Raw genomic sequence first — 13,348 nt, forward strand, 5'->3', positions numbered from 1 at the left:
ATATATTCCTCAGACTGCTGCATCAGAACCAACTGAGGAGCTTGTTAAAAATGAGTTTTCATGTTTCATCCTACTCTACTGAGTCAACCTCTGGGACTGGACAGTGAAAGGAGGAAAACACTCATATCCACTAAGCTTGAAAACTACAGCATAAAAGGCAGGGAGAAAAATTAGAAGACAATTTGAGTGGAAGGGAAATAGGAAGGCACAGTAAGAAGTGAGACAGACAGAAACCAGACTGTGGCAGGCATTGACTCGTTTGTGTCCCAGGGCAACTCCGTATCATGTCTACGCATCTTGTGAAAGAACTAGGGTGGGAGGACTTAAAATGGAAACATGAATTCAGCTCCTAAAAATTATCCTTACTACTATGATCAGACCTATCAGTGCTAAGATTCCTTAGTTCTTAAAATGTTTTAGAAAGGATTTTATGTGAATGAGTTGAGTTTTTAAGAAAAAGAATGTTAATTTTTTTTTGTAATCATCTGTATTTTGTGAAAGAGGAGGAAAAAGAATTACTTAGGATCAAATAGACAAATCCTTTTCAGCATAACACAGAATAGATTAAGCATTATTACAGAGATTGAAGGCTTATGATAGTATCTTTCAATTAGAAAGGTGTCTGTACTTACATTACAGTACTAAGTATAATAGAAAAACAAATGTATAAGACTTAAGTCATCACTCCACTATGGAGACAGAACATATAGACGTTATTCATGAAAACTGAAGAGATTCATTAAGGCACATTTTAAAATTAAAAGAAAAAACCCTCTTTGTACATATAAAAAAAAACAGCTGACTCTGTATTTTGATTTATGAAAAATAAATTTATTACATAACACCTTGTTTTTAACAATGTTCAATTATTTTTTTATTCAGAATACTTGTGTCATTCATGTAAAATAGTTTGATACAGTACATTGTATGTTATAGGTTTTTTTTTTTCCTCAAAAATTCTAAGGCTCTCCTACTCCTTCTCCTTTACTGAAGTAAGGGCACCCTACACAACGTGCGAACAAGTTTTAAAAAAGAAAATTAACTGAACAAAATTTTAATAGCACTACACCAACCAGCTTTAAAATCAGGACAAAATATCTGAATTGGATGCCGCACCTCTTTAAAGAAGTTACCATTCATGCTTTTTTCATCTTAAAGCATGCTCACAAATCAGCAACACCAACAGGAAAAATAAAACACTGTCTATGACAATCATTTCAGTTTGTTTGCTGAACCAAACATGTTTATATCAATGACAACATATTCAATTACTATCAAATAGCAGCTTTAATACCAGTCAAGTCATAGATTGAAAGCAAACTTATAAATTGGAAATTAATCTTTGGGAATTTTGAAACCTTTCTGGAAAAACTGTGGCTTTTTGTACTTTCAAAAAATCCAAGCAATATTCTCGGTCAAAAAACACTGATTAATGTAGAAAATGAATCAATCCACTGATAAGACACTAAAAAGAAAGGTGTACCAAAATAATCTTATTTTGAGTCTTGGTTATTTCGTTAACATATACTGCATGTTTCAAGTACCAGTTAAACTTTGTGTCTGTGTGTACTATTGGTCAGATAATGTTGTTACACTGAAAGAATTCACCACATACAACAACAAATGCTTGCCCCTAGCACATTTCACAGCTTCAACTGCTACAGACTGTCACTGAAAAAAATGCATTGGTCAGTCTGAACCATGTCAAGTAAACTATGGAAGTAGCAAATCCACAACACAAACTGTGCTAGCACTTTCTTTTCAAGTCTAACTCCAAAATAGGTACAACTTGGAAGCCACTACCCCAATCTGTGAAAAGTGGTGGAACTTGGCTACTGGACATTTTGAAGATGTGGTTGTACAGTACATTCTCATGGCCCATACCAGGTTCCTGCAGAGAGCTGCACAGTCAGCCCTGCAGCATTCGCAACAGTGCATTGACAAGATTCAGATGCAGCTCAGTACCGATGTGTCTGATGTGAGTACTGTGGAGGCTGCTGGGAGGTAGCTGAGTATCCCATGCTGCTCTGCGGCTGTGATGTGCTTGGTCCAGGGTTGGGATAGGCAGCATGTGGATTGGAACGCTGGAAAGAAGATGAGGGAGAAGAGTGGTTCAGGTTCTGCTTGGGATTGAGCAGCTCTATCTTTAGCAGCAAAGCTTATATGTATTCAAGTGTCTGTACAGTTTTTGTGCTATGTACTAGTTTAGAATTAAGAAGACAGAAAACTTAGATCTTTTTTTTTTTTTTTGCAGTTTTTGGCTGGGTCTGGGTTTGAATGTGTCACCTCTGGCATATGGGGCCAGCACCCTACTCCTTGAGCCACAGGTGCTGCCCCAGAAAACCTAGATCTTTAACATCAACTTTTCTTTAGGATTGTCAGAAGTATTGCTAGTAAATAATACTGAGTATTATTACTATGCTGTGCAAATATATTTGCTTTTGTTTCTAGGGCAGCAATCCAATTTTATGCTGCTTTGTATCTACTTGGGAAAGAATGAATAATTTACTTGTGATTTACATAACAACTTGATGTATACATTAAGAAATTCAAAGCTAACTCACATGCTCATTTCTTCAATAGAAAACTCAACACACAGACATGACTGAATACAAATAAATATCAGAAAAGGTATCACAAATCAATTTCTCTGGCATTAACACATTTTTATTCCCTTTAAATTACTGAATCTTAGTTTCTGATACAAGTTTATATACAATATACAATTACAGAAACATAAGAGTTGTAATCTAAATTCTAAAAATGGTACAAAGAGGCAGAACAGTGATAGAGTTTAGAATTCTCTAATTTTGATATTATTTTTATTTCTATTCCTGCATCTCTCTCATACTATTTGTTTCTAATATAAATACTGTAAAAGATTTACTATAATTTATTACGTTTCTCTTTCGAAGAATATTTAGCAAGACATATAATTTAAAATTCTACCAATCCTAGCAGAAATAACATTTAAAAAACAGTGGACTTATAAAGCTATAGTCAGAAATACTATTTTAAAAATTATGCACAAAACCCAACTGCAACAACAGAGCCAGCAAAGCAGTACGACATCACATACTTGGCCTCAGAGCAAAGTCAGAGCACCACTCTGCTTCATTCTAAGGATGCCATCACCTTAGTGTGCAAACATGTTTGTGAGCCAGAGAGAGATGCACGCTTCCCATTCAGACAGGGAAAAAATGATGCTGGAACAAACACTGACTCCCACAGATGTCTGTCCTTGATTTCCTTGTTCGGCTAACTGGAAGAGAATTACTACTCAGACAATGATTTCTGTGGTATGACAGAATGGACTTCTCCCTTAACCAAAGCAATGTGTTAACATCTAATTCTTGAAGTATAAGAATGGGTACTGGGAACCTTATCAGTTTCATAAGATCTCTTTTCCTTTGGGTAAGTTATTCTATTCTTTTGGGTAATAATTCTAATTTGTCAGATTTTCAGCATCCTTCCCACACTGAAACCCAATTTAGTTGGGTTTCTATGATTAGAACAAGCAGAAGAGATAGGCAAGTGTTTTACAATTTTCAAAGCAGATCTTTCCACAAAGGAACTGACAGTGGCACATGGTAGGATCCATAGCAGGCAGGGAGCAGATCTGAGTCTGGGTCTGCAAATGGCATAGTATAGGTGACTATGTCCAAGTTACCTAACCTCTAAAAGGCCGAGTTTCCTGAGATGGCAATTACTTCCCCAAGTTAGCACAATGATCAAGGGAAATAATAATGTATGTTTCATATTTAGTATAATAGCTGGCACACAGTACTCAGTAAGTTGTTATGGTTATAGCATCACTTGTATTACTACCATTACTTAAGAAGAGCTTACTATATACTGTGAATGCTACTAACATTTTAATGTGACAATAGTAATAAAAATGATAAAGGTAACTAGTATTACTAAGTGTCAGGCTAGCCACTGTGCCTCTGCATATATTATCTCATTTAATTTTAACTACAACTTCACATTTATCATTATCCATATTCTACCAACAGGGAAACTGAGAATGTTTGGATTACCACTCAGGTTACACAGAAGTAAATGACCAGGATGGGATTTGAAAGTCTACGTTCTTAAGCACTAGGGTATCTGGCTTTAAAACAACAATCATCTGTGGAGCTTCTACTATAAGCCAGGAGCTAAGACATATCAATCTGACAATTGTAAGTTATGTATTGTACTAGTCTCATTTTACAGATGAAAAACTAAAGCCAAGAAACGTTATATGACTTGCCCAACAACACACAGCTAACAAATGGCACAATTTATATTTGATCATTCCAAGTCTTTCTGGCTCAAAAGTCTAAACCCTTCCTACTATACCATTGTTAATTTATTTTTCCATGCCAACAACATTTCATGTCAAATCTATTTCCCCAGGAACACAGAGATCTGTATTTCTCAACTGCATTGTAAACACCAGCAGGGCAGGGGCAGTACAGAATAAAGTTGGAAATACCTGATAGTCTGAGGTCATGATTAGTCCACCTGAGGTAGTGGTAGGAGGAACAACTCTCACTTTTTTCAACGGGGGTCCCTGTGTATGACTGCTGTCTTGATTCCCTGGGTGACCAGTTCCATTAGTATGGTTATTGCCCTGCTGCTGCTGCTGGTTCTTCTCAATTGGTTAAACAAAAAAATAAAGTTCAGCTCAGATGGAGAACAAAATACACCCATATAGGAAAATATTCTGGAAGCATTCATAAAACAAGAAGCTGCCAACTGTACTTTAATACTTACTTTGTCTCCTTTGTCATCAGGTTCTTCTTCTGTTAAAAATTCTCGTTTTGGGTAAGGGATTTGACAACCGGCAAAAACACTGATTGTAAGAAAAATAGAAAAACAATTTCTAGCAGGCTACTCAATGTTTCCAATGTTTCATTTAGGCAATTTTCATTTTAATCTTCTAACATGAACTCTGCTTCCATATTTGCAAACATAAAGCACCTTTCACACAACTGTGATAACACAACTCTTTTCTCTGTAACTAGACATGACAGCAGGCCCTTTAAGGGCTTTTCATTATGTAAACATAATCAATAATCATCTAATATGATTCAGCTTTCTTTTATCCCAGGATTGATCTTTCATTACTATATATAACCAAAATGTAGATTTCAGCTGAAACATATGCCACTATTCAAAGATAATTTTTGTTTCACTCTCTGGACTATGTTTAAAAGAAAAGATGGTACAGAGAATGCACATTCATTTGGGAATGGTCTTTGCAATTTTGGAACACAAAATGTTAGTGCAAGCAGCAAGCAATCTTAGTGTGTCTGAAGGAGTTCCAGCATGCATAATCAACCTGTCACCGAGTAACTGGATTACTGCTGAAACTAACGTGATCAACATTTCATAAAGCCAGAGATGAAGAGAAATGTCTCTTAACCATAAAGGCCCTAAAATGACACTTCAATCAGCAGAGCTCATTTTGTGCTTGTCAAAAGGATTTCCTTGGTTCCCCAAATAAGTATGGCAACTTAGAGTTAACAATTAAACAAAAGCATGCTCCAAAAATTCCATCATGCTAGTGAGTTAATAAGTAGATCACTTACTCTGATGTAGGAAGTGGGTCTTCTAAGAAATAGGGATCCTGCATAGCCTGTTCTGAGGTAATTCGCTTTATTGGGTCCATCGTAAGCAATTTCTGAAGCTGAAAATATAAATAATAAAAACATTACTGCACTACTTCTCACAGTTAACCTTTTAGCACATATATGAGGGTAGTACATATTTTTTGATGAATACCACCATAATTTAGAGAGTATTTAATGCCTCTAAGTTAACAACCCCCCCAATTACTAAATTTCATATAGTAATTCACATTCATTCTAATATTCATTATCTCACTTGATTATCACATATTAACTATACTTATGTCTTCTGAATCTAAACCAATAACTCTTCTCCTCCTCCCACATTATCTTAATTGCTTTATCTACTTTAGAACAAGACTAAAACTCTTATATTTTCTATTCTTTTTCTATTAAGGGGAAAAACTGTTGCAACACAAAGAAGAAGCTAGTTACATGTAGCAATTCAAATTCAGATTCAAATTAATTAAAAGTGATACCAGATACATTTCAAGAGCTTAAGAGCCAGATGTGGCTGGTGGCCACCCTCCTAGACAGTGTAGATAGATTATGACAGAAAGTTGTACTGCACAGTGCTGCACTGGCCTCAATAAAAATGGTGATACACAACTTGTAAAGTACAGAGTTGTGATTATGAGCAGGGACTCTGGAAGGAGATAGTTTGGTCCAAATTCTGACTCAACATTTCTTAGTTGGGTGATACCAGGCAAGTTATTTTAACTCATTTGTCAAAAAGAGATTAAAAATAGCATCTATTATCACAAATTTGTTTTCAATATTAAATGAATATATGAAAAATAATTATAATGGTGCCTGGCAAAAAGAAATCACTATGTAAGTGTTAGTTATTATTATTATTACTTTTGCTACATACAGAAATGTCATACTAACGTGAAGATCCAGTATTTTTTAGTTAAAATATAGAACACTGAAGGCTCTATGAACCAGAATATTTGATTCTGATAAGCGATTTAAGAGATTATGTTGTGGTCTTTTAGTTTGTACCCTGATCTTATGCAGCGGTTTTCAGACTTTTAGCATGTGTCAGAATCACCTGGATGAGTTCTTAAACTGCTAGGCCCTACTCATGGGGTTTCTTATTGGTCAATGTGGGCAGCAGTCTAAGAACCTGCATTTCTTTTTTTAGAATCTGCATTTCAACAGGTTCCAGGTGTTGCTATGCTGTTGCACTGGGACCTCACTACAAAATTGATGAACTAAAAGACACTTAAGGGAGACGACAAATTTTAGAGGACAAAAAGACATGAAGTATTTTAAAATGCAGATAAAATGCTAGAAAAATGAGATTCAAATTTGGTTTTAATGATTTGCTATTTCAGTGAAATCACAATTTTGTTTTTAAGAGTTGAAAGGAAAAGCTTGAATTTGTAATTTAAAATACCCAACAATTTTAATGGAATTATAACAGAGCTTTCAAATGGGACCACCTGAGATTATCAATAATTAAGGTTGAGTAACAAAAAGCAAATAAGCTACAAGGAAGGTGTATCCTCAGTTGTAGTGGTAATGGTAGGGAGAATCATCTCCGACTATAATGAGTAGCAGGGAATCAGGGGAGGGGAGGTATAATTCCCCTAAATAATGACTTTTTAGTTTACCCCCACTATCACTATTTTCTTAGAATAAATAAGCCCATAATTTTGACTTAACCTTTCAATTTGGGTACTGTGGTGAGTACAGTATAATAAACCATCATTTGGTTGATATCTTGTATGGTAATATGACAGTTTTAGCACTGCTTTTAAATTTCTGATAAAATATGAAATAGATGATATAAAGTATGACATGATATAATAACAAGTAAACGATATAGAAGAAGCAGCAGAAGCAGTAGAGGAAGGAAAAAAGGGCAGAAATAGAAGAAATGTTTGCCAAGTGGCCTGGTTGTAATAAAGGGAAATAACTCCCTCAGGTTAAGAAAATTCTCATCTAAGAACACCTGAGGATAAGGATTAAAATAATTTCAAGGCAAGCAAAACACAACCTGTTTTCCCATATTCATCCCATTTCTTTAGAAATGAGGTCTTGCTGTTGTCTAGGCCGGAGTGTAGTAGCGCAGTCATAGCTAAGTGTGGCCTTGAACTCCTCAGCTCAAGTGATCCCTCTTGCCTCACCTTCTAGAGTAGCTAGGACTATGGGCTTGTGCCATGATGCCTGGCTAATTCTATAATTTTTTTGCAGAGATAGGCTCTCATATGTTACTCCGGATGGTCTTTAACTCTGGGGCTCAAGCTATGGTCCCACCTAGGGCTCCCAAAGTGCTGGGATTACAGGTGCACGCCACCATACCCAGCTAAAACCTTTTATGCATTACAAACCTTTTTTGAAAACATAAAGCTAAAAAAATACTATAGTGTTACAATGGAAATATTAATATAAACAAATTTAATTTGATAATAATCGAATATAATCTCATCATAAACTACCCTAATATATGGTTTCATTTAAATTCTAGGTCAAATCATTTTTCTACTACACGCTGATAAATATGGCATCTCTCACACTCTTCCAGAAAAAGCAAATAACATATACCTTCACTGAAAGACTTCTAATACTCAACGGTTATAAGAGTTATTTTGAGAGTTAAGAATGTTGTAAACAAACTCTCAAAAAGTTGAAATACAACATAATTAGCTCTACAAAAATTATTTCTGAATGGTGGGATTTGTTTTCTTGATACTTCTCTGAAATTTTAACATAACCAATGAAAAATAGTGAGTGTAATTTTAAAAAGGTTTTTGACAGGCTTGTTATAATCACTACCTTTGGAAAATATTATTTGATCAAACATTAGTCTGTTGAACCATGATATGGGTCTGGAAATGCACATACAATAGAACCTCCTTAGTTGATCACCTGAAGTTGACCTAACTTTCACAGACCAGACATGAACCATGTGCAGTATCAGTACAGTAGGTCTAGTTCCTTATGTTGACAACCACTGTATATTGACCAGTTGGTTACAAGTCCATTGAGTAGTCAATTTACAGAGGTTCTACTGTATTGTGATATCTTTATTGATACATACCAATAAAATCTCTGCATTTACCATTAAAGTACTTTTATGAGTGCTAAGTGATCATAAAGCCTTAGGTTGGGTTAGTAAATTAGAAAATAAGTACACTTCATTAGTACTGTTACCTAAAGCTTACCAAGTGGAATGCTTTACTATCTGGTTTAACTTTATGTTTTTCCATATACTTGATAAGGCTGCAGTTGGTATACCTGAAAGAGAAATACTATGAAATTTCTATATTAGATTTGAGGTTAATTTTGCATCAGTTAAAGTTCTTCCAAACAGACTTATTTTGATCATAATTGATATAAAATGTATGTTGAAAATAGTATGGTCAGCACAAAAAGAATAGTATTACGTCAATTTTATATTTAATTCAACATCCACAATAGTCACTTTTGAATGGGTACTGGTGATTAAATGTAAGATAATTTCATGAATAACAGATACTGAATAGCTTTTTTTTTTTTTTAAGACAGAGTATCACTATGTCATCCTTGGTAGAGTGCCGTGGAGTCAGCTCAAAGCAACTTCAAACTCTTGGCCTTAAGTGATTCTCTTGCCTCAGCCTCCCAAGTAGCTGGGACTACAGGCACCCGCCACAATGCCCGGTTATTTTTGGTTGCAGTTGTAGTTGTTCAGCAGGTCTGGGCTGGACCTGCCAGCCTCAGTGTATGTGGCCGGCACCCTACTCACTGAGTATGGGTGCCAAGCCCTGAATAGCTTTTTTCATATGAATTGTATTTTAACAATTATTTTAAATAACACCTCAGTCAAAAGTTTAACTCAGTCTTACTAAGAAGTTTAAGATATATTTGTTGCTAAGTCTATAAACTGTACTCCCCCAATCCTTAACTCTGCATTTGTAAATAAGTGAAGTATTCATTTTTCTCTCATAAAACTTGTTCAAAATTAATATATAACCTAGCTCAGTGGATAAGTGGCTATTAGCATGATTTATTTATTTTAGTCTCTTATTTCTTCAGCCATAATACTTCCCACTTAATTCTAACTTCCAGCAAGAAGTAAATATGGAAAAAAGAATTCATTTTTTTCTCATATCCAAATCAGTTGCTAATATTAGTCACCTTCCTTGTATCATTTAAGTATTTTTAGAATGAAGATGCCCATCAAGAAATATTTTAAACAAAGTAAAATTGCTTCTTAATCTTTTTTTTTTTTTTTTGAGACAGAGTCTCTAGGTCGCCCTTGGTAGAATGCTGTGGCGTCATGGCTCACAGCAACCTCCGACTCTTTTGGGTTAAGTGATTCTCTTGCCTCAGTCTCCCAAGTAGCTGGGACTACAAGCGCCTGCCACAATGCCCGGCTGTTTTTTTTTTTTTGTTGTTGCAGTTGTTTAGCTGGCCTGGGCCTGGTTTGAACCTGACCCCTCAGTGTATGTGGTTGGCGCTGTAACCACTGTGCTATAGGCACTGAACCATCTTAATTTTATGTTGACTATTGTATTATGTTGAATGTTCAATCTTGTACTGAGTACTCTGAGAAAGCAAAAATCAACAAAGGGTCTATTTTCTTTCCAACTTACGTAGTTCTTCTGAAATCTTTCATTAATGTTGAATGTTCAGGCATCTTTTTTATATCTTCCCAATCTTTATCTGTGAAACACATTGATAAGTTTTTATGTTACCTAGGTTCCTGTTCTCAAAAAATTTTTAAAAGATTATCACCATTTTAATATTTCCTATACTTTTTAAATTCCATGAAAGCTCAGACTTCAAATAAATGCTCAACTAACAGTAAACAACTTGAATCATGAATACAATTCCTAATCTCTTATATAGCTTTACATGTGTGTTTATCTTTTTCATTTTAAACTGCTTAATTTCTATCTGCTTTATTATAAGCTATTTCTATCACTAGAAGAGAATATAGTAGTAGATATTTCTATTTCTCGAAATAGAAATTCTAGAAATTTAGAAATTTTCTATCACTAGAAGGGAATACAGTAGTAAATATTTCTATTCTTAAATAGTTCTATTACCAAAATCACTTATTTCCCTTTTCCACCAAATTTCTTGGTTAAATTAACACCAATCTCTTCAATGAGAAATCTAAGATCTTTCCCTTCCATGACTAAGTCATACTTTTTATGTTATGGCCCTCCTTTCACTTTATTAAATATATTTCTTTATTTCAGCCATCAATGTAAACAGTAGTAACTGTTAGTAGTAAAACAGGATATAACTAGTGTATTAATAAGTCACTTGGTACTTTGTCTAATCTTAATAACATTGCCCAAAACAACTCTAGCTACTTACTAAATACAATAAGTACAAAATGTTTTATTGGCATTAGAGTTGCAAATAATACAAGCTAGATAACCATCACTACCCATGGGCTTTCGGTTATAGTCTACTAGGTGCACAGTACTGTTACAGGTAACTTAACTGCACCTTTAGCTTTTAAATGACCTTTAGAGGTTTCCTTTGAAACCTACTTGTGAAATTATTTGCTAACTATTGTCCAAAGACATTCTGTGTTGTAAACTAGATAGATACTCCTAAATGACATTTTCTTCTGAACTACGTCCTTGTTCCAATTTCTCTATTTTATCAATTTTTCAAGTTAGAAATCATGCGATAATCTTTTATTCTTACCTTAATTACACAGTTCCTATGAAAAATTAATATCTGTTCTTTATTCTCTGTCCTTATTATCACTTCATGTCTGCAGCATTGCTATAGCAAGCAGATATGTCTGATTTCAGTTATCTCTTTTAGATTGATTTTTACCTACCACTGCCTTACTCATCTTTATAAAATGTAATGTAAATAAATCATGTCTCTGTGACTCAAGAAATTATCATGGCTTCTTATTCTTTAGCATGCCAAACCTAACCTCTGCTGCCTACTTTTCAGGGTTCCTTATAAACCTATGCCTATGCCTACCCTTATCTACAGCCATACTACCCTGAACACACATGATCTTGGAAGCTAAGCAGGGTCAGGCCTGGTTAGTACTGGATGGGAAACTGAGCCTACCCTAACTGTTGAATCACACATTAAGCATCACCTCCCAGAGGTCCCCAGCATATTTAACCCCTCATAAAAGACATGTCTATTTTCCTGTGGGCTTCAAAAATGGCCACATTCAGAAATCAGGAAGAAAAGGTCATTCTTCACTATCTATCTAAACCATATCTATTTTTTAAACATTTTACTTATAGCAGTACAATGTAAACTCCAAGACAGCAAGAATTACATGATCAATCTTTTTTTTCTTAAGATAGTATCCGGCACATGGCAGGAACTAAAACATTTAGTGAATAAATGAAACTGCCATCACAAAAAAGTGCTCCTCCCAAGACAGTTGAGCAATTTTTTTAGCAGGGTAATATTTGTGTTGTTATTCTGCACTTACTGATAATTAACACTCCTAAAAGGAAATATAGACTTAAAAATCTTGGATATATCTGTATTTGTCTTGAGTTATGGTGACATGAGAAATATTCCTAACAAGAAACAATTTCTATTTAATACTTGACTAACCACAATTATTTAGGTATTTTAAACAAACTCTCATTGTTCTGGACCTCTGGGAAGTTTTGTATCTGATGAATTACCACTCTGTAGTGTAACTAGGGACTGAGATACAGTGGGAGATAACTAATGCTGGGTTGTGACAGTTGTAAACTGTTTCCCTGTTGCAGAACAGTGGGCCAGCTCACCTGGAGTCCTGTAACTTTCACCCACCTTTTGACTGTTCTTAACAGAATGCTTAAAAGAATGTTCTTATGAACAAGGGTTATGTAGCAAAAATATTACTATTCAATATAATGTGATTCTGTATAGTGCCCTAAATAATGTTTCAAAATCAGTACTCAAATGCCAAATAGGGGCAGTATTATATGTGCTGTCAGAAAAATATTCCTACTACTGCATTTTATTTATAGTTTATACTGGTAAGAACTAAGGGCATGTTTTTAATACAGATATTACAATTTTTTTGCATTTCAAACATCAAGGAACAAAACAAAAAAGCAAAACAAAATGAAACAAAAATACAGTCCTCATATTCAAGAAATTCACAAATATTTTCACACTAAGATGTGAATTTTGTTGACATTTCTATGGATAGAAACAAAGAATTGAGTAATAGTAGCTTTTATCAACTAAAAGCATACACCTTTCCAGTGAAGACATCTAAGTTCAAACAACAGTGATTTAAAAACAAAAACAAAAACATAATGTGTACCTGCAGGAAATCCCATTACATTGAATATTCTGTCCAGCTGGTCATGGTGATAAGGATTACTAGTTTTGATGTCCTCTTGTCGACAGTGAAATATTGGTTCTGACGTTAGTAGTTCTGCAAATATACACCCTATAGCCCAAATATCTTTAAAATAAAAAGAAAAAAAAAGAAAAGAAAAAAAAGGCAAGGAAAAAAGAAAAAGAAAGGAGGAAAATAAAGTGGTTCTTTCCAAAAGAAAATACATTTTTATTTTGGTGGGGAGTGTTTTTTCTCTTTTTTTCTTTCCCTAATGCCATATTAATTCCTAAGCAATTATGATTACTAAACTCACAAAACATGTTTGTAAATAGATACTCCCATGCCACCCACCCTAACTTATTGTTTCCTATTATACCTCCAGCCCACTTAGTGACTTCACCCTACACCTAATTAAACTTATTAGCTAGAAATTTGCCAAGTTTTAAATGCCCCAAACATT

General features: G+C 34.6%; 1 protein-coding gene across 5 annotated transcripts in view; it reads right to left on the bottom strand.

Moving 5' to 3' along the window:
* Positions 1-809: 809 nt before the first annotated feature.
* The window catches only part of CDK8 (cyclin dependent kinase 8), a 145,237-nt gene continuing 132,698 nt past the window's right edge, over positions 810-13,348 (bottom strand). For 3 of the 5 annotated variants that reach the window (XM_023517755.1, XM_003797628.3, XM_023517754.1), the window contains 7 exons: positions 12,871-13,014; positions 10,202-10,271; positions 8,792-8,864; positions 5,580-5,677; positions 4,762-4,840; positions 4,481-4,639; positions 810-2,084 (listed from right to left, as the gene is read on the bottom strand). In XM_023517755.1, the coding sequence (XP_023373523.1) occupies positions 1,959-2,084; positions 4,481-4,639; positions 4,762-4,840; positions 5,580-5,677; positions 8,792-8,864; positions 10,202-10,271; positions 12,871-13,014 (749 nt within the window). In that variant the 3' untranslated portion in view covers positions 810-1,958. The remainder of the gene's footprint in view (positions 2,085-4,480; positions 4,640-4,761; positions 4,841-5,579; positions 5,678-8,791; positions 8,865-10,201; positions 10,272-12,870; positions 13,015-13,348) is intronic. The other 2 variants (XM_012810013.2, XM_012810014.2) reach the window with 2 other exon arrangements.

This window comes from Otolemur garnettii, unplaced genomic scaffold (assembly GCF_000181295.1).
Source record: "Otolemur garnettii isolate 467f Iridium unplaced genomic scaffold, OtoGar3 scaffold00120, whole genome shotgun sequence".
In the NCBI taxonomy this organism is placed as follows: Eukaryota; Metazoa; Chordata; class Mammalia; order Primates; family Galagidae; genus Otolemur; species Otolemur garnettii.